Consider the following 27868-nt stretch of genomic DNA (forward strand, 5'->3'; position numbering starts at 1 on the left):
AACTATGGAGTCTTCTCTCTGTTGAGGTCAGGGAAGTGGCTTTGCTCCCTGAAGTCTAACACTGAGGCTGAGGGGGAGCTTCTCTACACAGGCTATTATGGCTCTGAATCAGGACAGCGATGGACTACACCTCACACACACACACCACTCATCATTCACTGACTCTTTCCACTGACCCAGACAATCATGTTTCACTATTTGCACTTGGACTATTTGCACTTGACTATTTGCACTATATTATGCACCCCCTCCGACAACATGCCCTGTATATATATTATAGTTTGGTGAAAATATTTGTTACATTCTAGTGTAGTTTATAGTATGTATAGTAGTAAGTTTATAGTATGAATATTCTAGTGTATATATTTTGTTACATTTTATATATTTTGTATATATCATGTTAATCATTCCACCTTTTACCTCAATGCACATTTTGAATACATTTTGATTATATTCTTTAAAATCATTCTATTTATATCTTCAACTGCATCCGACGCTTTGCATTGCGCTTGTTGGTGATGGGCTTGGATGCAGCTGTTTGGCCATGGAAAATCATTCCATGAAGCTCTCTACACACTGTTCTTGAGCCAAAAGCCACATGAAGTTTAGAGGTCTTTAGTGATTGGCTCTACAGAAAGTTGGCAACCCCTGCGCACTATGCACCTCAGAATCTGCTGACCCCAGTCTGTCATTCTACATGGCCATTTTAGGTGGCTGAGTTACTGTCTTTCCTAGTCGCTTATGATTTTTTATAATACTGCTAACAGTTGATTGTGTAATATTTAGTAGCAAGGAAATTTCACGACTGAATTTGTTGCAGAGATGGCATCCTATCACAGTACCACGCTGGAATTCACTGAGCTCCTGAGAGTACCTAGGTACTTGTTTTTATACACACGTGGTCATGGAAGTGTTTTGAACACCTTAATTCAATTATTTGGAAGAGCGTGTGAATATGAATACGAATACCTTTATTAGTCCCACAATGGGGAAATTACAGTTAATAATTTTGGTAATAGAGTTTATGCTGGTCAAAAATAACTCACAGTAATGCCATCCAGAGTAAGTATCTGGTTAGACACAAGGAAGCATATATAGTATAAAAAGAACTGGTCCTAGCATAGAACCCTGTGGAACTCCATAATTAAACTTAGTGTGTAAAGACGACTCCCTGTTTACATGAACAATTTGGAGTCTGTTAGATTGATATGTAAACCACTGCAGTGGAGTACCTTTCATAATTTCAGCATTTTCTAATCTCACTAATAAAATATTATAGTCAACAGTAGTGAATGCTGCACTGAGGTCTGGCAAGACAAGCACAGAGATGAGTCCACTGTCAGAGGCTGTAAGAAGATCATTTGCAACCTTCACTAAGGCTGTTTCTGTACTGTGATGAATTCTGAAACCTGACTGAAACTCTTCAAATAAACCATTTTTCTGCAGATAATCAGTTTGTTGTTGGGGTTGGAACAGTCCTTTTTGGGGCCATAGCCGGCTTACACACACTGCCAGCAGAAGGTCAGATAAATGTCACTTTTCGATATGTTTAAATTGAAATAACATCGGATAAATATCCAATGTTATTTCAATTTGGTGGTGTCTTTACTCAAAAGCATATTTGAGTAAAGACATTTTTTGTCTTTATTCATATACTAAAATGGTAGTTTTTCATCTGTTACCTCAGGGCATCATTGCGCAGTTAGACCACTTTTGTTTGAACGATTAAATGCTTATGGATGGAGATGTGCAGGGATGCATAGTTGTACAGTAATCAATTTTTTTGCTGTATTATCTATTGTTACTCACAGGAAATGGATGCACAAACATTCTGTGGGTGTAAGGTACATGATCAAGCAGTTAGGCTATTAGGAATTAGAACAGGCATTCCACACACACACATTAGTGAGGATGCACAACCGTTGAAGTTGTTGAGTCAGTTTGTAGACAAATCAAATTAATTGCATAACCTCCTGTTGGAGGATGAAAAAAAATATTATTCACAACAAACTGAGGATATTATTTGTACACTTTTAGTAAACTGTGTTTTACTTGTTAAAATATGGATTAAAAAGCAGGAGTGTTGAGGAACGATACAACACCAAATAGCTCGAGCACTCGAATGCCGAGATGTACCGTATTTTTCGGACTATACGTCGCTCCGGAGTATAGGTCGCACCAGCCAAAAAATGCATAATAAAGAAGAAAAAAACATATATAGGTCGCACTGGACTATAAGTCGCACTTTTTTTTGGGGGGGGGGGGGGGTTGATAGAATCCGAGACCCAGAGCAGAAATTCCATCTTGAACGGCAATTTAAAATAATAATGGATTAAAGAACAGGACGAACATGGTTACACCTACGTTATGCTAACGTAGCACATTCAGCTACATGACGCACAACGAACACGTGTTCGGTATTGTAACGTTGTAAACACACTTCCAAAGTCAGCGATATTCACAACAAAGATCGTCTTTATTAACAGAAAAACGGCTGCATGTAGGCCACAGCCACGCCAACCACAACTACAACAGCGGAACAGCAACACACACACAGGCAAGCTCTCGGTCTTTTTCTCTCTCTCCATGCTGCCTTCACGAACCTCCCGAACAGTCCGAAATCCCACAACATCAACACGTTCTCTAACTAAGAGAATCGCTACAGTATGTTAACGTAACATTAAGTTATTCAGATAACCATATCATAAAGAACATACTAACAAGTTAACCAAACCATCAACCCATTGAATTCTTCATCCTCGGTGTCACTTCTAAACAACTCCGTACACTCCGTAGACGAAGCGCCGCTTCCTCTTCTGTGTCGCGTTAGTCAGACTCGTCGTCAGCTGCAGTTCCAATTATTCCAGCCTTTCTGAATCCCAACAGGATGGTTTGTCACTGAAGCCCATGTTTTCTTGATCCATCCAATGACTTCCAGGAAAGTTGGGTGGCGCATTCTCCCAGTTGCCGTTAAGCTGTGCTCTCCATCCATCATCCACTGCGCCCACAGGTTACGCAAGACTGCCTTAAAGCTGCAGTTCACGGAGATGTCAAGTGGCTGGAGTATTTTGGTTCATGTGTTATAAATGTCACATATACGTCGCTCCGGAGTATAGGTCGCACCCCCAGCCAAACTATGAAAAAAAGTGCGACTTATACTCCGGAAAATACGGTAGGTTTTATTGCATTAATCAAGCCAACGTTGCCCCCTACTGGGCATAACAGTACATAGCTGGAAAGCTACCTCTACAATATCAAAATAGGTTAAGCCCGACACAGGCTACAGAAGCCTAATTAAAATTAAAAAAAAAAGCTTTTTCCCGCTTTTGTTTTTGTGTTTGTAAGTTTATTTAAATGCCTTTTGGACTGACATGAATCATTTTTGTCCACTCTAACAGATTTAGCTGGAACTGATATATGGCACCTCACTTTCTGTGTGTGTGTGTGTGTGTGTGTGTGTGTGTGTGTGTCTGCGTTAAGAAAAAAGGCATGTTTGATTTTTTTCTATCCGCCTGTCATGGAGATAACTTAAGAATCTTTGAAATGACATAATTGTAATTGTGATGTGATTACTGAAAAACGTAATGTGAGTACAATAATGTGTCACTTTAATATGCATTACACCCAACACTGCTAACCACCATGATGGCACCTATTAGTTTGTGAAGTCCCGTTATGAAGCCTTTAGCTGAATGTTTTCATCTTTGCCATATTGGTGTTTTGAGACCAGAAATGACAAGCAAGGAGTGGATCTGACCATTAAACTGTGCGCTCATTGGCTAATGATTAGATGGACACTTAGATTAGATGTTTAGATGACCAAAATGTACAAAATTAATTTAATGTTTTAGTCGGCATGACCCAAAATGAGGGATTGAGCCCATTAATTCATCAGGAAAGTGTTTACAGAGGTCAGGACTGAAGGCCATTTTCCACGTCTATAATTCTATAAGACCGGGAAGTCTTTTTGTAACCAGATATCACCCCCCAGTGGCCATAAAAAAAGAATGCAGGTTTGAGGCAATTTTGCCTTAGCTTCACTTTTCAGACCCAGAAGCTATGCTGGGTATCAGTTTTGTCTGTAATCCTAACCCTATGCATTCACTATAAGTAATGTTTTTATTTATTTTTTCTCCCGAATCTTGTGATTAACAGAAAAAAAAATCATTCTAACTGACAAAATCTTTTTACATTTGTTCCAAAATATTCTCTCCAAAATAAAGTATTAGGGTTAGGGTCATCACCAGTGATGATTTTACTAATATAAAAACAAACCCCACAAATTCCACTATGTTAAAATACATTTGGAGGGCACCATAAGTTGGTGTGAGTGAGTTTCCTGTTTTGTACTTCTTTTCTTTGTTCAGCAAATCTCCAGAGCCACCTGCTCTTAATATTCACTGAAATATGTTCTAAATATGTTTGCTTTCCAGACACACTTCATACTTGTTTGTGTTATTTTTTTTTAGTTGGGGTCTTGACACTTCACTGTGTGAATTCAAACGTGTTGACACATTGCAGACTTAGATTAACAGTTTTATGTGAAGGCTGGTTGTCATAGAAATGCTCTATAAGGCAGAATTTCAAAGTCTTCTAACAAAGCCTACATAATAGAAGCCATGGTAACAAACCCAGAATGTACTGTGGTCTATTATAATCTGTTTAATTTTAGTACAAGAAGCCAAACTGTGGGTGTGCTGTTCCCATTTTTTTAGGAAGGCAAATTAATCATCAGAAGCTTTGTTAAACTTTAGATTAATAAATACAGTCTCTCAATATAGGTTCATCTGAAGAATGTACATGTGTTCATCAGATAAAAATCACATTTTGACCCTAGCTGAGGTTTTGGAGGTCATCTTGGTTCTGGTTTTACTATTTGGAAAATCTCATTTCCTTTCCTCATGTGTTTGCTAACTTAGACAAAGGGTGCATAGACCCTTCTGAGGTACCTCAGTAGATACAGTGCTTTGATTTTTGTATCACTTTATTATTGCAAAACATTTACATCATGAAAGATATGCCTTGGGGGAATCCTTCCTGTCAAGCATGCTGACTCCAACTAAAATGCTGTGAAAGTGTTTGTTATACATTACATGTCTACCATCTCTATGAAAATCCAATTTTTGCTTTGCATTGAGTTTGAAGATGTTTCATTTGTCATTGTTCCATCCAGCCCCCCCCCGCTTATCCTTTTTCAGGGTCGCGGGGGGCTGGAGCCTATCCCAGCTGTCATAGGGCAAGAGGCAGGGTACACCCTGCACAGGGCTAACACAGAGCGACAAACAACCTTTCACACTCACATTCAAGCTCATATTCGCACCTATGGGCAATTTAGAGTAGCCAATTAACCTAACCCCAGTAAGTGCATGTCTTTGGAATGTGGGAGGAAACCCACGCAAGCACGGGGAGAACATGCAAACTCCACACAGAGAGAGGGAGGGGCCTGGGCCAAGGTGGAATCGAGCCCAGGCCTTCCAGATGGTATTCTAACTGTGAGGCAGCAGTGCTAACCACTGTGCCACCGTAATTTACCTACAGCACAGTCAGAATACGTCAAAACAATAGCCAGTCAAATCAGTAGTCATTCAAATCATGTAAAAAAAATAAATAAAATTAAAAATTGCTGCACATGTAATAAAATACCAAAGCACACAAATAAAAGAGGACAGAGCAAAAAACCACCACCAACAACATCAACAACAACAACAAACAGCACCTGAAAGAGAAGTATAAAACAGAAAACAAGCACATACCCTTGTTCTGTGCATGCCTGTGTGCGTGTGTATGTTTGTCATGAAATGTACTTGGTAAGGAGGGTGAGAAGCTACAACAATGACCCCAAGAGCCAAAGATAGCCATAGATAGATCCAGGAAACCCAGGCTGCCGGCAGCCCCCCTTCCCCCCACGGGCACAGAAGACTCAAGACTACACATCTTGATGAGAACGGTGTGCCCAAACTAAGAGGAGGAGGAGGGCGGCCCCAGCAGGGAGCCCCATGGCCAAAGGGCAAGAGGCCCACATACCCTAAAACACTTGCAGCTGTAATTGCAGCAAAAGGTGGTTCCACAAAGTATTGAATCAGGGGGGCTCAATACTTTTGCACACTGCACTTTTCAGTTTTTTATTTGTAAAAGTTTTTTTGAATCATGTATAATTTTTCTTCCACTTCACAATTGTATACCACTTTGTGTTGGCCTTTCACATTAAATTCCAGTGAAATATATTTATGTTTGTGGTTGTAATGTGACAAAATATGGAAAAGTTCAAGGGGTATGAATACTTTTGCAAGCCACTGTACTTGCCTTTCCAGGACCCTGGTATAGACCTTCCTGGAGAGGCTGAGGAGTGTCATTCCCTGTAGCTGGAGCACACCTTCAGGTTCAAGCTGCTGGCCTCTCAGCTTTACAAGCTCCAGCCATTATTAATGGGACACGAACATGTCCATGAGAACTCCTACCCCATACGGATTTCAGTGGCTCCGTTGTCAAGCTGTGTTATTTCTTCTTCTAGAGACAATAGCCAACTGTGGCCACAAGATGACAGTGATGTAAAAGCTGAATGCAAACAGGCATGATATAAGCTTTATGGCACAGTGTTTTTTGAGATAAAAGGAGATCACTTTGGTATGTTTTCATTGATGTCTGCTTTAAATTTCACTAGACAAGAATTGCTTGCTTCAATGGAATGGTTTTACCAAAATTATTCACTCACACATACAAATAATTGAATTCAGGTGTTCTAGTCTCTTCCACTGCCACATGTGTATAAAAACAAGCACCAAGGTATGAAGACTGCTTCTACAAACATTTGTGAAAGAATGGGTTGCTCTTAGGAGCTCAGTGAATTCCACCATGGTACTGTAAAAGGATGCCACCTGTGCAACAAGTCCAGTCATGAAATTTCTTTGCTGCTAAATATTCCACAGTCAACTGCAAGTGGTATTATAACAAAGTGGAAGAGACTGGGAATGACAGCGGCTCAGCTACACAGTGGTAGGCCACATAAAATGACAGTGGGATCAATGGATGCTGAAGCACATAGTGTGCAGAGGTCACCGACTGTCTGCAGAGTCAATCGGTACAGACCTCTAAACTTCATGTGGCCTCCAGATTAGCTCAAGAACAGTGCATAGAGAGCTTCATGGAATGGGTTTCCATGGCTGAGCAGCTGCACCCAAGCCTTATATCATGAAGTGCAATGCAAAGCGTCAGATGCAGTGGTATAAAGCACACTGCCACTGTACTCTATAGCAGTGGACACATTCTCTGGAGTGATGAATCACATTTCTTGTTCCAATAGACAAGTCTGGGTTTGGCAGTTGCCTAGAGATCGGTGCTTGTCTGACTGCACTGTACGAAGTCTAGTGGAGGGGGAATTATGTTGTGGGGTTGTTTTTCAGCAGTTGGGCTCAGCCCTGTAGTTCTTGTGAAAGGAACTCTTAATGCTTTAGCATACCAAGATATTTTGGACAATTTCATGCTCCCAACTTTGTGGGAACAATTTGGGTATGGCCCCTTTATATTCCAACATGACTGTGCACCAGTGCATAAAGCAAAGTCTATAAAGATGTAGATGAGCAAGAACTTGACTGGTCTGCACAGAGTCTTGTCCTTAGCCCGATAGAACATATTTGTGATGAATTAGAGTAGAGACTGTGAGCCAGGCCTTCTTGTCTAACATCAATGTCTGACCTCACAAATGCGCTTCGGAAGAATGGTCTAAAATTCCCATAAACACGACCCTAAGCCTTATGGAAAGCCTTTCCAGAAGAGTTGAAGCTGTTATAGCTGCAGAGGATGGGCCAACATTATATTAAACCCTATGGATTAAGAATATGATTTTACTCAACTTCATGTGCATGTGAAGGCAGACAAGCAAATACTGTTGGCAATATAGTGCACGTGTGTGTGTGTGTGTGTGTGTGTGTGTGTGTGTGTGTGTGTGTGTGTGTGTGTGTGTGTGTGTGTGTGTGTGTGTGTGTGTGTGTATATTTCTTTTTCTGTTTAAGAGGCCAGGAAGCACCTCCTGTTGAATTGTTCAGATCCTCACTCCTGTTGGATAATTACTATCAACTCAGCTGCTGACTGCTGACTGAAAATGTCAGAGAATTCTACTTCTGACTGGCAGATTAATGACAGTCTTTTTTTGGTTTGTTTTTTCCTCAGCTGGATAATGTGGACGAGCAGGCAGCTCAGATCCGTCGAGAGCTGGACGGCAGGTTACAACTAGCTGAGAAGATTGTCAGGGTAAGACTGTATCAGGAGTGTAAGGAAAATGTTTTAAATATATATATTTTCACTGTTGTTTTCTGTTTACTGTTTTTGGTTACTTTCTTTATATTATGTCTTAAAAGTGTATTAAATACTGAAGTTTAGACCAAGACTACTCAATATTTTACTTCTTGTTGAACTGATACCGTTATTTTTAGAGTTAGTAACCTATCATTAGCTTATTAACTATGCTAAATAGTAGATTTTGGCTTTTTGACAAACAGCAATCTCTCAGATATGCAGAATTTGCCCATAACCTCCTGACACTGCAGTAATAACAAGGTTTACAATGTGTAAAGTTTACTTTCTTGCATGCAGCACACAACTGGTGTTTTTATGAATCAAATGCATTCTCACTATGGTAATACTCTTTTTGGTTCAGGCCAGTGGTGGTAATCATGGTGGTGAACAGTTACTTGTTTGATTCCCACATGGGCTAAATCGGACATCAGTCACATCACAGTGGGAGATGGGAGGATAAACACTGTTTAATTTTCTTTTGCATTCTCACATACAGCTCTGATAAAAACTCACGGGTAAAAACAGCTTCAGCAAGTAGCCAGTAAAGCAGGTGTACCCTGCCCACCCTTTAGATTCTTCCAACTTCTGTTTTTGAGAAAAATTATTCTTAAGATTTAAAGAAACAGTTTAATACTCCTTTTCCTAAGAAGGAGAAAATCAAACATTTTCTCCTGATGGAGTAAAATATGAAATATGGTAACTGTAAAAGTCCACACTTGTGTATCTTGTGTAACTCAATCACAGGCGTCAACCTTTCACTTTAAGTGACAGTTTGCATTCTTCACACTGTCATTTGAGCTCTCTCTCTGGCAGTAGTAGCTTTTGGCTTTTTGTTTTCTGTGTTTCATTCAACCCACCAGTAATTCAACACTGTCTGTCTAAATCTTCTAAGATCTAATGTAGTTTTTTGATGCATTCAGTTTGTCTAAACAACATCTGACGTGATTTTGTTGCACAGTATATGGCCTTTTATTAGTTCAAAGTACAACATTAGTATTTACACTCTCCACAAAGAGGTACTACAGAATATCTATATATTGACCACGATGCTCCCACAGGCAGCATAATGCTCTCCATGGCTTCTCTGGGCCCTTTCACATCTGTCAAATATGCTAAGGGTGAACCTGTTATCTGTGAAAAGCATAAGGTGCCAGTGATGGACCTGCCAATTCTGATATTCTATGGCAAATGCCAATCGGGCTTCATGATGCTGGGCAGTGAAAACAGGGCCCACTAGTGGATATCGGGCCTTCAGGCCACTCTAATGAAGTCTGTTTCTGATTGTGTGGTCAAGAACATTCACACCATTGAACTACTCAAGGTAATTCTGTAGGCCTCTGGCAGTGCTCATCCTGTTCCTCCTGGCACCAAAGGAAAAGATACCAGTCCTGGTTTAAGGATCTTCTACGGCCCTTTCCAGCTCTCTTACTACTGGACATCTCCTGCCACAACTAAGCATGTTTTTAGTTGAATATCAGGCAGCAGAAAACCCAAGAAAGAAGAGGAGCAAGAACAGGAACCATCATTGAAGGACAGACCTCTGCACAGCATGTACCACCGGCAGATAGATGAAGTGGCTGATATTGAAAAATCCTACCAATGGCTGGACAATGGTGGGCTGAAAGATAGCACAGAGACACTAATCATAGCAGCACAGGAACAAGCTCTAAGTGCAGTACTGATATTGGCTGGGGTCTGCCACACCAGGCAAGACCCCAGGTGTAGGCCGTTCAGAGATGCCCCTGAGACAGGCCAGCACAAAAGCAGGGTGCAAACTGCTAGCAGGCAGGGCATACATGTAGCACCGGAACCACATGACTGGCATACTATACAGGCACATCTGTGCTGAGGCCAAAATTGATATGCTAGGGCTGGGTGATTCTTGACCAAAAATAATATCTTGATATTCATTAGCTGAATGGCAATATACTATATATATAAATATTTTTTCGTCCCAAAAAGGTATAAACAAGAAGGCACTTCTGACTCAAAGCTACATGTCCCAAATATCACACAGGCACTTTTATTAACATTCAGCTGTAGATGTAATAAATTATTGGCATATTTAAATAATAATGCTCATCAAATAAATTAATGATTTTTTCCTCCATAACAAAAGACTCATAGCTGTGCTATTAAAATGTAAACCAAAAAAATACAGAGCAAAAATAGCAAAAGGCTGACTTATTCTTTAAAAAGCCAGTCTCCAGTGAAGTAGATTTCACTAAAGTGCTTCCTCCTGTGTGTACTCCTGTACATCTAGTACTCTGTGCAAATAAGAAAAACATGTAAACAGACTGAATGAACAAAATTCCATCCTTCAGTTAACAAGATTCTAGCCAGTTCAGTAAATCTGTAGACATGTGCACTGATGTATCACAGCAACGAGACCACCTGCTCAATGCGGCGTCTACATATCCACTGGCTGCATCACGAACGCATGCAAAAGACCCACTTCCACTATTAACGTCACGTGACTTACGGTACAAACCAACCTCCGCTATAGAGTTGCAGAATGGTGGCCCCTCTTGCCTGCAGCCAGGTACTCCTGGGGGTGCGGGCGATACCAAAGCATATGAATGGACGCACTATGAAGGCTGTATATACACAAAACACAGCGACAGTGGAGGATTTTAGCTTTCCTAAACTCGTCAGAAGTCGCCGATGTCACTGGAAAATGTTGCTAATTTTGTCGCTAGTTGTTTTTGGAAAAAAAAAAGTCACGGGGGGGTCTGAGAAGCCACTAAGTCCACCAACAAAGTTGCAAAGTTGGCAACACTGCCATGCTGTCGCTTCCTGCATGATTTTCGAATGAAGTGGTGAGGGAGAGGTGGAACAGTGTGAAGTTGTGCAGAGACAAATTAGGAGAAGAGAAAGATGTACAAGCTCTAGGATACGCCCCCAAGGGTGGTTGAGAATGACTAAGCTAAGATCCTGTGGGACTTTCAGATACAGGCTGACAAATTTGTGATGGCTAACCAACCGGACATAGTTGTGGAAAAGCAGAGTAAGAAGGCCATAGTGATAGATGTTGCAATACCAAGCAATGGCAACATCAGGAAGAAGGAACACAAGAAGCTTGAGAAATACCAAGGGCTGAGATAACAGCTAGAGAAGGTGAATGTGGTAATTGGAACACATCCTCATTCCTGGAACGACAGCCGAGATCTCTGTCCAGAAGAGCGCAATCCTGGGAACACCTAAGATACTGCGCAGGACCCTCAAGCTCCCAGGCCTCTGATAGAGGAGATAATATATATATATATATATATATATATATATATATATATATATATATATATATATATATATATATATATATATATAATCAGAGGCCTGGGAGCTTGAAGGTCCCAGGCCTCTGATAGAGGTCTGCCTCCCATTCCACACTTATACTATATATAGTATAAGTGTGGAATGGGAGGCAGAGCCTTCAGCTTTCAGGCCCCTCTTCTGTGGAACCAGCTCCTAGCTTGGATTCAGGAGACAGACACCCTCTCTATTTTTAAGCTTAAGCTTAAAACTTTCCTTTATGATCAAGCTTATAGTTGGAGGTGACCCTGAACCACCCCTTAGTTATGCTGCTATAGGCCTAGGCTGCTGGGGGGTTCCCATAATGCACTGTTTCTTTTCATTCACCTTATTTACTTTGTTTATACTCCACTCTGCATTTAATCATCAATTATTATTAATCTCTGGGTCTCTTCCACAGCATGTCTTTTGTCCTGTCTCTCTCCCTGAGCCTGGTTCTGCTGGAGGTTTCTTCCCGTTAAAAGGGACTTTTTCCTTCCCACTGTCGCCAAATGCTTGCTCATAGGGGGTCGTTTTGACTGTTGGGTTTTCTCTGGAATTATTGTAGGGTCTTTACCCACAATACAAAGTGCCTTGAGGCGACTGTTTGTTGTGATGTGGCGCTATATAAATAAAATTGAATTTAAATTGAATTGAAACTCACTAGTCCTCGGCCTCCTTCCTTCTGCTCATTTGTACGATCTCAGGGTGCTGATTTTGGGATTAAACCCTCCATGCATGATAAAGAGCTTTCTTGTCATGACATCAGTGTCTTCTTTTGCTTTCTTTTGCCAGTCTATTATCCCAGCAGGGTATGCAAAAACTGGCAGGGTGTAAGGTGTTGATAGTTGATAGGGTGCTGTTCTCATATTGTTCCCCTGCCACTGAGAGTATACCTTGGATGGTTCGGTGAAGAACATCTGGTTTATTCTCCTGGCTTCTATCCCTCTGGTATACCTCTTCAGATGATTAGCCAAGGCTGTGAGTCTTTGCTTGGCAGTCTCTAAGTCCTCAGGTATGGACAGCCTGTTGTACTTCTTTGGCAACGCTTTCTTCATCACACCTTTCTGCAACTCTGAGAGCTGCCTAACTTCCCTCTGTGCTGCCTTGATCTTAGCCTCTAGTTGTCTTTTCCATGGAGGGTACTTCTCCTTTTTGCTGTTCATCTTATAGCCAAGCATCTCAAAGATCACTGATGCCGTGGTATACACTTCACTTAACTACCTTCTTTTAAGGGCTACTTGATTAGTCACATCCAGAAACTGTTTTGTCATATTCGGAAAATATCACAATGACTTTAATTTTCCTAAAAACTCATAACCAGTTTTGGTATGAACATGTATCATATAATCTGAATTTGTGTTTGCAGGAAAGGAAATACCCAGAGTTCGTCTCTGCTGACATGGAGGCTTTGTATATGGAGGAGTTGCGATCATCTGTCAACCTGTTAATGTCGAATTTGGAGAGTCTGCCAGTGTCTAAAGGCGGTCCAGACTTCAAACAGAAGCTCAAATGTTCCTCCCTGAATAACTCCTTTCTGGATCTCGGAGACGAGGGAGCCATTCTGTCCAAGTCAGACATTGTGCTGTCCTTCACTCTGGAGGTGTGTTTTGGTGTGGTAGTAACTTGTTTTATAGTGAATTAATTATGATTAACTACTTCTTTTTTGGAATGCTGAGTTTAGTTTCATTAGGCACACCTAGGCCAGACCTACTGAATCAAGAATTCACGTAAATAGAACCTGTCTGACTAAAATGAAGTAGGCTAACAATCTAAAGAAACTCAAAAACAGGAAAAACAAAGTCATCGTCATCTATCAGTCTTTGAGACTCCAACAAACCATGGTGAGACCAATTATCCACAAATGGAGACAACTTGGAATAGTGGTGAATCTTCCCAAGAGTTGCCGGCCTACCAACATTACTTCATGAGCACATTGACGACTCATCCAAGATGCCACAAACAAACCCAGAACAATATCTAAAGAACTGCTGGCCCCATTTGGCTCAGTTTAGACTAGTGTTCATGATTTAAAAATAATGTCCAGCCATGAGTTTATCATCTGAAGCTCAAGTGCACTTCTGTTATGCAGTAGAACAATGATCCAAAACATCCAGTCCACCTCTGAATGATTTAAAAAAAAAAAAAAACTCCCAAAAAACGACTAGTGGCCTAGCCAAAGTCCATGTTTAAATCTGACTGAGATACTTTGGCATGACCTTAAACAGGCTTTCATGGTCAAAAACTCTCCAATAGGGCTAAATTTAAACAATTCTACCAAGAATAGTGGGCCAAAATTCATCCACAGCGCAGTGAAAGACTCATTGCCAGTTATCTCAGGATCACTTACAAATGGTGCAGAAAAACAAAACAAACAAGCAAACAAACAAACAAACAAAGGGTCTAGAATGTTGTTGCAAGGCTTCTCACCAGGTCCCCCATGACACCAATTCTGGCTTCGTTGCACTGGCTCCCCATAAAGTTTAGGGTTAATTTTAAAATTGGGATGATTACTTTCAGAGCCGTCCATGGTCAGATGCCTCCATATAACAGTGAGCTACAACCACACACATAGCATCTAGATCTCTGAGGTCTGCTGATCAGTGCTTGTTGGCTGTTTCTAGATCCGGGTTAAAGTCAAAAGGTGACTGTGCTTTTGAGGTTCTGGACCCCAAGTTGTGGAACTCACTTCCACTGGATTTAAGATCTGTGGACACTGCTGATACCTTTAAAAAGAGACTGAAGACACACCTGTGTAGCCTTGCTTTTATTTAATTCTGTCAATTTACACCATCTTAATTGTTGCATTTTATTCTTTATTGTAAAGCACTTTGTGAATTCTGTTCTTGTAAAGTGCTACATAAGTAAACTTTACTTACTTGATTATGATTTTTGATGCCAAGGGTGTTACAACTATTTATTAGGCAGGTGCTTAGGGGGCAATTACTTTTTTCACATAGGGACAGGTAGGTTTAGGTTTTATTGTCTAACCTCAATAAATGAAATCATCATTTGAAAACTGCATTTTGCATTTGGGTTATTTTTTGTCTAATATTAAAGTTAGTTTCATGATCTGAAACATGCAAGTTTGATACTAACCCTAACCCCCCCCCCCAAAAAAAAAACAAGCATTGGTAAATACTTATTCACAAAACTATAACTGCTCCCATTGGTGAATTCATTGTATTTGGCAGTTAATTTAGTTCCTTTGAAAAAGAACTTAGTCAAACATTAGAAATTCACCACATTGCTACAGTTCTTTACATTTTTACCTAGTGCTAATCAGATGTCTCTGTCCTTATCAATTGAGATAATTAGTCCATTAAAGATACAGTTAACTCAAGTTTTGAGCAAATAATCAGCAAAATAATGTTGAAAATATGATAAACTGAATACTTTGAGGTGTTAAAATCAAAACTTTAGGTACCCTCTTTTAAATACCAATGAAATGAATAAAATAATATAAATTCCTTTGTTTTCATGGCATGGCCATATGTGACCTAAAAACGCCAATGTTTTTCATTCAGATTTTAGATTTCTTATAGTTTTCATGGTTTTCTCCATATGAACACACCTGGTTAGAGTGTAAAAAAGGGTCAACATATAAATACAACAGAAGGAAAGAATATGATGGTACTGGCTACAAAACGCACAAGTATATCCCAAAAAAAACCAACCACGAAAAAAAAACCTGTAAAAACTAGGTCATCCTTTAAGCCAGGATACTTTGTGGCCTGTTGTTTATTCATCCAGAAAGCTTCCATTTGGCTGTTTCCTCTTTCTGTTCCTCTTCAAAGAGACAGTGGGATGTGATCAATGGTAAAAACTTGTAATGTGAATGGGTTACTCTGAGTTGTTGCTCAGGCAAAGCACTTGATTTGAAAATTGGGGCATTTATTGGTCTTAAATCTTCTGTTTTTCTCAGATTGTGATCATGGAGGTCCAGGGGCTGAAGTCAGTGGCCCCAAACCGTATTGTTTACTGTACCATGGAGGTGGAAGGAGGAGAAAAGCTACAGACTGATCAAGCAGAAGCCTCAAAACCACAGTGAGTTGATCTTCATTTATTTAGACCAGGGGTGGGAAATTAAATTCCCCCAGGGGGCCACATGAGAAACTGGGACTGTTGTGGAAGGCTGCAACTTGCTGCTTAAAGCTCAGCTGCCATTTTTGGATTACTTCCTGGAGGTACTGTTGTGTCCACTTGCACTTGCTCATCGGATTTGATGAAAAAGTTTTGAATGTATTCCGATAAAGCATTGTAGGGGTGTAGAGTCCCCCTTCGCAAATCGCCACCTTATCGTGGTGGAGGGGTTTGTGTGTCCCAGTAATCCCAGGGGCTATGTTGTCTGGGGGCTTTGCCCCCTGTTATGGTCTCCCAAGAGTCAGAAAAAGAGCAATTCCAGCAACTCCTATGAAAGAAAGCTCTAGAGTACATTTTACCCTGCCTGGGATAGGGCTACCAGGGCCCCACCCTGGAGCCAGGCCTGGATGAGCTGGAGAAGGTGGCTGGGGAGAGGGAGGTCTGGGTTTCTCTGCTTAGGCTGCTGCCCCTGCAATTTGGTCACAGATGGGTGGATGGATAAGTGAGTGATTTTTAATAACCCATTCAAATTTGGATTACATCCAAGTGTGATGTGTATTGTCAACATATAGAAAGTACCATATGAAGAATTTAAATATGTCACATTTGACCTCTGAACTCTCCTTAAAGGTCAGTAGATTGATCTGAAGGTCAAATTGATAATAATGTCATATAGAGCTATTTTAAACTATGTTTATTCCTGTCATTTTTTGTATTGACAACATATAGGCATAGGTGTTCATGTTCACATATAGATGGTCAATATCATGTTACTTTGGACCTCTGACTTCTTCTTCAGGGTTAATGTAATTTCCCCATTGTGGGACTAATAAAGGTATTCGTAAACATGGTAAAACTGTCATTAGGGGAGACTTTAATAAAATGTCTAATTATACTTAAAATTCTACTGCCTTTGTATTGGCAACATTTAGGACATCATAATGGTTTATGGGGATTCTAAATATCACATTTGACCACTGATCTCACTTTCTTCACTTTCTTCTTTTTTTTTAAAATTGACCCCAAAATGCATTCTTTAAATAAAATATTTAAATAAAATAATATCATTCTCTTTTGAATGAGCTTCCTAGTTTGTTAGAAATATACTGTAGTATAATATTATATTATAAACTCAGGTTATTCATCTCCAGTTATTTATAAATAAATACCTATGTCATGGTCCTGGGCCGGTGGCCCAGCATTTTGAGTTTTCTTTTGTGTAGCCTTCTTTGTTATACTTTTTAGGTTATGTTCCTTAGTGTTTCTTATAGTTATATTGTTTGAGTATGTTTAGTTCCCTTGTTGTTTTTGTGCATGTTTTCCTTGTCAAGTTTTCAGTGTTAGGGTTGCGTCGTCGTCATTGTTTCCCCCAGTGTTCCCCTCCTAGCTGTGTGTTTTGGTTTTTGGTTTTCTCCCAGGCTTCCGTTTGTTTCTTGCCCTGGTTGAGATTTCTGGTTTTGGTATTTTGTATTTTTCGAGTCCCTGCAAATAAAGAAGTTTTAGTTTATGTCTGCGTATGTCCTGCTCTTGGGTCCTTCCCTCCACACACAGCCCCTCACCGTGACAGAACGACGTGACCAAGAAATGGACCCCGCGGACTACGATCTTCAGGAGCGTCATACGGTAATAGAGTATTACTGCAATGAAAAGATTAGGTGGAAGCCCTGGCTCGCCCCGGAGCGCAGGTTCGAGTTTTACGGCACTCGCCTGGCCCTGGGCGGGCCAGCAAGCCAGCAAAGGTCCCAGTACCGTCGCGCTCCACCTCAGCATCGAGCCCACGCCTCGCCACAGCAGCTGTTCGCTCCGCCAGCTGCAACCCCTCCGCCCGTTCCGACGGCGATCACAGTGGGTGGCTACTTCTCTTCGCCGCCACCACGGAGAATGCCGCCCATCACCTCGTCGCAGCCTCCGCTCGCTTCTGGGAGAAAGAAGCACGGCTCTCGACGAGAGAATCAGCAGCCTTCGCCTGCCGCACCTGTAAGCACTGCACAGCACCAGCTCGGCGTCACTGCGCGGTCTGTGCAGCATCAGGACAATTCTGCTCAGTCGCCCGTGTGGGGCGGCACCCGGCAATTTGTGAGTAACTCTGCTGTTTTGCCTTATTCAAAGACTGAGTTTACTGTCGCTGTTCCCAATAAAGTGGCTACTAAGGAAAATGAGTTTTCCAAGCAGGCAGTAAACACTGGTCTCTATACTTCAGCTTCAGTGCCAGCTAGAGCTAAAGACATTTTGTATTCTAAGACTGATAATTCGGACAATGAGATGTTGCAGGACGTTTTGGAATATATGTATGAACTATGTGAAGAATGGCAAAGCCTGCCTAAGGAAGGGAGTAAGAGAGCCATTTCACACAGTTTACACGGCTTGGTATCGAGTTTTCCGTGGCTTTTGGACTCATTGCCTGCCATGGTTAAGGACTTTGTTATGGACATTGTGCAGTCGGTGGATGCACCAACATTTCATGGTAAGACTCGAGGCATGAAGACTGTGGCTGACAATGTTCCTAATGAACTGGCCAGTGTGACTGACTGTGAGCAGTCTCCCTGAGAGATATTCTGTACCCGCACCCGTTTTGTTTCCACGGGTGGAAGCTGCCAAGGACAGGCCCGCTTCTGCACCCGTTCATGTTCCTCGGGTGGGGGCAGTTTTGGTTCAGCAGTCACAGCTGCTAGCTGCAGCAGCCCCCAAGCCACGACCACGCTCCTTTATGCCCACACCAGCCTTAACAGCTCCTTCTGACTCTGCTCCCTCTGTCCGCCCTTTAGCTCCCTCTGCTCGCCCAGCTCCCATAGCTCCAGTTCACCCAGCTCCAGCGACCTCTGCACCCGTTCCTGTTCCGCGGGTGGGGGCAACCAGGTCCAAGTCCTCACAGCAGTCTTCCGTGTCGTCTGCAGCGCCTCTTCAGCCATGCTCCACGCCGCCTGCAGCAGCACCAGGCCCTAAGCCTCAGCTACGTTCCACATGGTCCCAGTTGCAGTTAGCTGTAGCTGCAGCAGGGTCACAGTCATCTCACTCCCAGCCGTCTCAGCCAGCTCACTCCCAGCCGTCACAGTCAGCTCACTCCCAGCCATCTCAGCCAGCTGTAGCGCCAGCTCACTCCCAGCCGTCTCAGCCAGCTGTAGCGCCAGCTCACTCCCAGCCGTCTCAGCCAGCCCCAGCAGCTTTCCCTCGCACTCGGTCAGCCCGTGTAGCTCATCCAGGGTCCATAGTGTGTGTTTCAGTCCCTTTAGCTCCCTCAGCCTCCGCTTCGGTCCCTTTAGCTCCCTCAGCCTCCGCTTCCGCAGTTTCCTCAGTGTCAGCTCAGGTCCCCTCGGTCCCTCAGGTCCCCTTAGCTACCCTACAGTCACCCCTGCCTAACCCTGCCTTTGAGCTACCCACACAGAAGACCCTGCTGTCCAGGACGACAGCCACTCCGCCTCAGCCTGCACCTCGGGCCTCTGCTCCGCCTCAGCCTGCACCGGCACTTCATCTGCCTTCACTTCCATCTTCGGACTCACCCGATCCGTCTGCAAAGCAGCCCCAGTCGTCGGAGGAGACGGCTGCGCGCCCTGCAATGCAGCCAGGGAGTCCCGCTCGGTCCGAGCCGCCCGAGGGTCCTGGGTCTTCTGAGTGCCCTGAGTCCTTGACCGCCCTGGGCTCAGGAGAGTCCAGGTCTGCTGTGGCTCCTGTCTTGTTTCTTCGCCGCCCGCCTGAGGCCATCCAGCTCCGTCGCATGCCACTCGGCCGGCCGCCTGAGTTCATCTATTGTCGCCATCGCTGGGAGTGCGGTCGGCCTCCTGAAGACTCATCTGTTTCCTGGCCTGTGAGTTCTGCCCCTTGGCCTGGGCGGCCCCCTAGACATTGGGAACTATTTTCCTGGCCTCGTGCTGTTTTTTGTTTGGGCCTTATGTTTTTGTTCTCAGTTTTGACCTTGGCCCTCCATGGACTACTATGGCCTCCTGTTCGGCAGCGTGGCTCTTTCAAGTTTCCTGGCTCCTTCAAGTTCCCTGGCTCTTCTGGTGGTTCTGAGCCTTTCCTGTGTCTGGAGCCTTTCAAGTACCTTGAGCCTGCTCGCCTTCATCCTCGTCCTCGTCGCCGCCACTGGGAGCGTGGTCGGCCCCCTGTTCGTCCTCGTCGCCGCCGCTGGGAGCGCGGTCGGCCTCCTGCCTGCCTTCTTCCTCTCCCCCCGCCGCTGGGAGCGCGGTCGGCCTCCTGCCTGCCTTCGTCCTCGTCCTCGCCACCGCCGCTGGGAGCGCGGTCGGCCTCCAGAACTGTATGTTCTTTGTTTTTTGGACTTTGGTGCCTTTTTGGGGTTTGTTTTTTGTTTTGGACCCTCCTTCCTGGCCCCCTCCGCCTGCCCTGGTCTATGTGCCGTGTTTTGTTTGGACTCTGCTGCTCCTTGGGGTTTTGTTTTGTTTTTGTCTCGAGCCCTCCGTCCTGGTTCCCCGCCGCCCGCCCTGGTCTGGCTTTTTGTTTTCTGGTTTTGGCCGTCTGGAGCCGGCCTTGAGACGCCTCCAGACGGCTGGGCCACCGGCCCAGTACTGTCATGGTCCTGGGCCGGTGGCCCAGCATTTTGAGTTTTCTTTTGTGTAGCCTTCTTTGTTATACTTTTTAGGTTATGTTCCTTAGTGTTTCTTATAGTTATATTGTTTGAGTATGTTTAGTTTCCCTTGTTGTTTTTGTGCATGTTTTCCTTGTCAAGTTTTCAGTGTTAGGGTTGCGTCGTCGTCATTGTTTCCCCCAGTGTTCCCCTCCTAGCTGTGTGTTTTGGTTTTTGGTTTTCTCCCAGGCTTCCGTTTGTTTCTTGCCCTGGTTGAGATTTCTGGTTTTGGTATTTTGTATTTTTCGAGTCCCTGCAAATAAAGAAGTTTTAGTTTATGTCTGCGTATGTCCTGCACTTGGGTCCTTCCCTCCACACACAGCCCCTCACCGTGACAACCTATTATTCATTACCTACTTTTACATAAAGTTTGTGTAATTAAAGTAAATGTCTGTCATGCTACTCCTATGTGATTTTTGTTGCACTGCAAACTTCTTAAAGTATGTTTAAAAGAACAAAGAAAATGAAATAAATATATGCGTAGTACAATACTATTCCCTTAAAAGTCAATACTGCCAAAAGAGTGAGCTGGTGGAGCTTGGTGGAGGCTTGTGCTCTCAGAATATTTCTTGTTAAAATTGTGTTCTTTTTTGTAAACACACTTATGCTATCTCAAAAGAATTGGAATTTCTTTAGAGATAATATTCTCATGACACGCTGACTTTTTCCCAAAATTCTTAATCTTTCTACACTGCAAAGCACACCGCTAAGTCTTTCTTCTGATCAGGCCCTAATAATGTGAGGTTTTTATGGTATAAATATCTAAGCATAACATAGCTCCATATTTCATTTTTGTGGCCTGCTGCACCTTTGCTCTTTTGACCTAATTTAATAAAGCCTGAATTTTTACAAATGAAATTAATATACAGACCTTGGCTTTTAAATAAAAGCTCAGCTGATCTCCATTACTCAGTTCCAGTCAGAACTAAAAGTTTTTTGTTTTTTTTTTAGAACAACCAGTCAGTAGAGAATCATAGCTGAAACTCTGCTGAAAGGGGTTTTAAAAATGGATGATTGGAACCAGACTTGTGCTGCTGTTAGGATTTATTGTTCTTTGCATTTCAAAATATCTTTTTTAGCACCTTATCAACTGTTTGGTCGAAGAAGTATTTTTTTTTTCATGCATGTGGTGCTACCGGAAAGAAAATGTTCTAACCTAAATAAAAACGACTTTTCTTTTAGTTCAAAAGAAATAGTAAGTGCTAATTTTCGCATGTTAACTCTGTATTACAGAAAGAGGATACTGGCGTCTTAGATGGTCTTAAATCAGTCTGATCACAGGAAGTAAAAATTCCATTATAAACATATTTAAAAAACACATTAACAAGAGGAAAATGCAGCAGACCTGACCACAGCACATTTATTTATAGAAGACTGGTCTGTGGTGTTGCTGACAAACTGCTCTGAGGAACCCCCATCTCACTTAAAGAATCAATACCCTTGTTTTTCTATAGTCAGTTCATTTGATCTACAGGTGTATTGCTGGACTAGATGCTGTGTCTGAAGATGAGGATGATGAAACTACTGCTACTAATAATTATTTTTATGCAACCATCCTGTTCTGCGTCGAGGGGGGCTGGAGCCTATCCCAGCTGTCATGGGCGAGAGGTAGGGTACACCCTGTACAGGTCGCCAGCCTATCGCAGGGCTAAGACAGAGAGAGACAGACAGTCATTCACATTCACACCTATGGCCAATTTAGAATCACCAATTAACCTAACCCCAGTAACTGCATGTCTTTGGACTGTTAGAGGAAACCCACCAGACAGGGGGAGAACATGCAGACTCCACACAGAAAGGCCCAGGCCAAAGTGGATTCGAACCCAGACCTTCTAGCTGTCCTTCTACCTTTGAAGCAGTAGTGCTAACCACCATACCACCGTACTGCTTATTATTTTATTTTTTTTATTGTTGTCATTATCATGCAACCTCATAATGATGTACCCATTCAGATAATTTAGTTTCTATGTATATGCTATTTATACATACCGCCACTGATTGTCACATTGGCATTTGCTTATGCTAACATGCCTGTGACAGTAGACACTGTAATGGCCATGTTAGTATGACATCCACACTTGTTTACCTTGATTGCAACTGGGTAAGTACTGATAAGAGTTTTGTAGATGGAAGTGGTATATAAACACAAAGACAGTGAAAAGAGGTGAGTGAAGAAGAAAACTCAGTGTATCATGGAAAGACCCCAGCAAATTAGGCCTATTGCAGCACACCTAAGGGAGGGTTCAGGGTCACCTGGTCAAGCCCTAACTATGAGCTTGATCAAAAAGGAAAGTTTTAAGCTTAATCTTAATAATAGATGGGGTGTCTGTCTCCCGAATCCAAATTGGGAGCTGGTTCCACAGAAGGGCCTGAAAGCTGAAGGCTCTGCCTCCTATTCTACTCTTAAGTATCCGAGGAACCACAAGTAAGCCAGCAGTCTGAGAGTGAAGAGCTCTATTGGGGTGATATGGTACTATGGGAGCTGGGAGCTGGGAGCTGGTTCCACACAAGACTGGCCTGAAAGCTACTGCACTGATGCTGGACCTGCATCTAGTGCTGGGCAGTCCAATTTATACTTGAGATAAATATATTTATTCATATTTTTCTATTTTTGAGATACATATTTTGAGATAAGAATTTATTGGGAGTTTAAGTTTATTGGATTTTTTTTTAATGTTGCTCCCCATTGATATTCATGTGTGTCTTTAATATTACACACATGTAGTACATAATGCTGCTATCTTGCGAACAGTTGGTTGTTAAATACAATTTATTTTTAATGGTGTAATTTGAGGTCTTATTACACAATAGTCTTGCACTTTGAATCTTGCACCTGACAAATAAAATGTGAAAAACTAATACTAAAACTAAGGAAAACTCAGCATTAAACAAAAAGTAAAAACGAGCAAAAACAATCTAAAAAAAAACTAATTAAAACTAGCTGAATTACAGAAAAAAAATGTTAAAACAAAATGAAACTAAACTTGAATGGAAAGTCCCAAACTATTATAACTCTGGTACAGAGTGCTGAATTGAAAGACACCCAAAAAATCAAAATGAAAAAATTATGTGGCAGGCTAGTTCATTTTGCTGAAATTTCATTGCCGCAACTCAAACTTGTACTCAGCAGTTTGTATGGCCCCCACATGCTGGTATGCATGCCTTGTAATGTTTGGGCTTGCTCCTAATGAGATGATGGATGGTGTCCTGGGAGATCTCCTTCCAGATCTTGGAGGGTAATCCAAATTTCCTCAGCTTCCTTAGGAAAAAAAGAGTCTTTGTTGAGCCTTCTTTTGACAATCTGCAGTGTGTTGTAGGTCCGGGTGAGATCTTCACTGATGTAAATGCCGAGGAGATTGAAGATTTTTACACTTAATTTATTTTTATTTAAACCTTTATTTAACCAGGCAAACACATTAAGAACAATTTGTTATTTCAAATTGAGAATCAAACAAACAATACAGAACGATGTTATTCATCAACACATAAAACACAACAATCATAAAATCACGATTGTCCACGATTGTGGAATATCATTAATAAAGATTGAGAAAAGGGTTGGACCAAGGACCAATCCCTGAGGCACACACAGGAAGTGACTGCGAAATGTGAGAATCAATCTTTACTTGCTGCAGAGTGTTAAAGAGATAATTAGAAAACCATGTCAGTGACTGACCCGAAATTCTGATACGGTCTAATATTTGTAATAGGATGACATGATCAACAGAATCAAAGGCATTGGCTAAGTCAATAAATATGGCTGTACAGTGCTCTTCAGAATCTAATGCTGAGGTTATATCAGGTGTGTCAAACTCAGTCACAGAACAGGCCAAAATTGAAAACACAGGCTAAGTCGTGGGCCAAACAGGATTAAACTATGTTGAACAGTCTAAAACTGAAAATATTTTAATCAGCAATATGAATTTGAATGGCCATAATACAGCAACTTTTTCCTCAACACATTAAATAAAATATACTTTTCTTCAAAAATAATATAAGGGAAAATGGGAACATTTCAAGCTGATGAAAGTTTGCAAATTTCTTTTTTGATGTGATATAAGAAAAAAGTTCAGAAACAAGAAACAACAATTATTTAGTTTTCTCTCTTATTCCATTTCTTTCTTTCTTTCCATGAAGTGACAAATTACCTCAGGCAGGTCATCGCACCTCTGTGCGATAAAGCATGTCACCAAATTCAGAAGGTATTTTCTCCAGAAAAGACCAAAACTGCCAGTGATTTAAACCTTTGCCTCTTATAAAGTTCACTATGTTACGGTGCTTATTACGCATTCTTTGTTCAGGACTTTGCTGCACAGCGTTTCCTGGTGTGTGATACAGTGATGCACTGTCAGCTCACCTGTGCAGGTCTCCCTCAGTATCTTCTCCCACATCTGTCCCACAATTTCACTCTTTTCCCTGCACATTGCAGGCGTGGAAGGGAAAGGGTTTTTCTCTGATGTCAGCGAACAGGTCCTTTGTCTCCCACCTGTTTTCAAACTCCACTATTTGTTTGGCCATTCTGGGGGTCATGCTAGCTTAAATGTTGCTGTAAAAAGTGCTGTCCGATGTTTTTATCTGCTGACCACTGATCAATATGTCATTGGCAACGTGAGTTAGTGCACAGGTTTTGACCTGTACACTAACTCGCGTTGGAGTGCATAGTGGGATTTGTAGTATAAGTGGTGGGAGTGCTATTAACCGGTTGGCCATTAATCATAGGCATATGAAATTATTTTGCAAGCCTAATATAATTATCTCACAGGCCGGATCTGGCCCATGGGCCTTGAGTTTGACACGTGGATTATATCATTAAGAACCTTTAAAAAAGCCGTCATACATCTGTGCCCTGAGTGGAAACCAGACTTGGCACTAGACAAGAGGTTATATTTTTCAAAATAGTCAAATAGTTGTTTATTTACAAGTTTCTCAAAAATCTTTGATGCACATGGAAGAATGGATGTAGGTCTGTAGTAGTTAACACCAACTTGATTACCACCCTTAAAAAAGAAAGAACAATAGCAGCTTAATGAAAACTGTGGGCTTTACCACACAATATAATGGGCCTTGAAGCAACTGTTTGTTGTGATTTGGTGCTATAAAATATATATAAAAACACCCATGTTTCTATCCAAATTACAATGATAATGTCATAATGTGTTGTGAATGCAGACAGGCTGAGACCCAAAATGCAGTTCTCAGGAGACAGATGTGAATGAGAGGTTACTTTAATAAAGCTTGCTTGTAGCAGTTTTTGGTCTTTCTCAAATTAAACTTTCCTTGGATTACAGATGTGTCTTTAAATGCAGTAATAGATATATTTCTTGTTCAATGGGTTATTCACTCTTTAAAAAGGTTGTCTGAGGATTTCATTATCATCTGCAATTCATCATATAGACTAAATAAAAAAGGTGCTACATTAAAAACTAATGAGTAGATCTTGAAATTTTGGATATGGACTTTTCTCAGCTGTTGAAGAAGAGGCACACTTCCTCTGGTTATTAGCGTAGATTTCAAAAGCCTGCTTTAGGGCCCACTGGTTCACGCTTGCATATATGGCATCTTTTACTTAGCATGCTTTTATCACTGTGACTTTCACTGTATAAATATAATAAAGTCTCTTGCAGGTTTTGAGACGGAAACAGAGGCATCAAGCTAAAAACAACACTTTAATATCAAAACATAAAAAGATCTTTATTACATGCAGTGTGTTAAATCTGGAGAAAATGTTTTTGACAACTCTCATTTATAACATTCATAAAGAGTGGGCTATGCTTACCATTTGAAAGGACCACAGGATATCCTGGGGAAAATCATGTGTTGGGTTACAGTTCCTGTTTGCCTAAGCAAGAACAGACTTTGAGAAGCTGTGAAGTAGCAAAGTCTTGTCTTCTGCCAAAGAGTGATTGCATGCCACAAAGTGATTTCCAGCATTTGCCAAAAAATGAGCATTTAAACTGTTGTAACCCACAGTGCCGTGACAGAGTCATGGCGCTGACCCCAGGGGTAGGGCTGCCATGAAAAAGCCACCATATATACAGTGAACAGACTTCTAATGACCTTTGAACAGTACTATAAAATAACCAATATTGTGTGTGTCCAACAATATATGAACCTAACTGTAAGCTATGAATGAAAACATGCAAATTTGTATTTCAACCTTACTTTTAGCCTCCTGACTTCACCTCATTGTAGTTGGATATCCTCTGTCTTAAGCAGTGTTTTACCCAGCCTGCATGTGAATTTTGAGCTAATTCATTCTTCATCTCTTCTTGTCAGTATCTTGATAACTGGTTGTCTGTCAAGGCTGAGCAGTCTCAGTGGCAGTTATTAGTTATATGGACAGAAACAGCAGGGTCTATCTGGTAATGAGGCTGCCCTTTTTTCATTACTCTGGCTGTTCCTTCAGTTTTCTTTTCTTTTTTTTTTTCTTTTTGAGCATCTTCCACCCACCAGAATCCCCAAACAGAGCTGATTAGGCAAGATCACTGTCACCTGACAACCTTGCTGGTCACTACGGGTCCAGCGCCTGTAACTTGGCTTTACTCTAACTCCTGTAAGCTTTCTCTGTAATTGGCCTGTATCATATTCACATTCCTGACCTACAATAAAGGCATTTATTGAAAACATAGTTAACTAGAATTACATAGATATACATAGATAACACAAATAACTGTGATTACACTGTCTGTGAATTGCTGTGATAGCTCATATAGTTGAAGCATAATAGCTTTTGAATGTGAACCTTGTTTTAATTGAAATGTAACCACTTTGTAATGATATTATGGCATATTATACTGTATATGGGAGATACTGTGTGGGGTAAATTTTGGCCCTGACTCTTAGCAGTAATTCATCTTCCATCCTTAGTCAGAGCAGTGAAAACAAACAAAAACTGCAATTTTGCCTTTAACTTCGTCTTTCTGGTTCTTTTCATTACTTTCACTGCCTGGTTTTCTTACTTAAAGTCAGATTCCCACACAGAGCCATAACAACAAGCATCATAATATTATCAGCCACATGAAGTTGGAGTTCTTTGTATCAGTTTCTCCCCTCTGACTTGTGATGTCTGTAAATGTGGTGTGTGTGCGTGTGTGTGTGTGTGTGTGGGGGGGGGGGGGGGGGGGGGGGGGGGTGAACACACCTTTTTGTACCTGTTGCCTTGGAAACTGGGAAGACTGAATACAGACCTTGGCTTTTTTTTTGTTCTCAACAAATGAAGGGGTCAATCACCATCTGTTCCCTTCACACTTCACACTTTACCCTTCACACACACTTTAAATGACAGTTTTGACATGAAGGCACGTAAGTGTAGCTCTCAGTGTGTATTTTTTAGGTCTCCGTTATTGTGAGCAGAAGGTGTCACTCTATTCTATTAGAGTCTCTGTGAAAGGGACAGTAAGTGATTTTTGATAACAGCTGACACTAATGAAACTTGGCTGCCTCTGGATCTGTGACTAAGAGCTAATATGTTGTTATTACAGTAACAAGAGCAAAGTTTGCAAAATAACCTCTTAGGGAAGTTAACTTTGCATAATGTCTGAGTAATTGCAATCAAGAATGAAAAAGCCCTATCTAAAAGTTTGAAGGAAAAAAACAATAAAACACCTTTCACATAGGAAGCGG

The 27868-nt window shown here is 41.6% G+C and overlaps 1 protein-coding gene across 7 annotated transcripts in view; it reads left to right on the forward strand.

Annotated features, from left to right (window-relative positions):
• cadps2 (Ca++-dependent secretion activator 2) overlaps positions 1-27868 on the forward strand; it is a 280333-nt gene that overhangs the window by 37702 nt on the left and 214763 nt on the right. For all 7 annotated transcript variants that reach the window (XM_030730944.1, XM_030730939.1, XM_030730942.1 and 4 more), the window contains exons 4-6: positions 8167-8247; positions 12953-13186; positions 15509-15630. In XM_030730944.1, the coding sequence (XP_030586804.1) occupies positions 8167-8247; positions 12953-13186; positions 15509-15630 (437 nt within the window). The remainder of the gene's footprint in view (positions 1-8166; positions 8248-12952; positions 13187-15508; positions 15631-27868) is intronic.

The sequence above is a fragment of the Archocentrus centrarchus genome, chromosome 6 (genome assembly GCF_007364275.1).
Source record: "Archocentrus centrarchus isolate MPI-CPG fArcCen1 chromosome 6, fArcCen1, whole genome shotgun sequence".
NCBI classification, from domain to species: domain Eukaryota; kingdom Metazoa; phylum Chordata; class Actinopteri; order Cichliformes; family Cichlidae; genus Archocentrus; species Archocentrus centrarchus.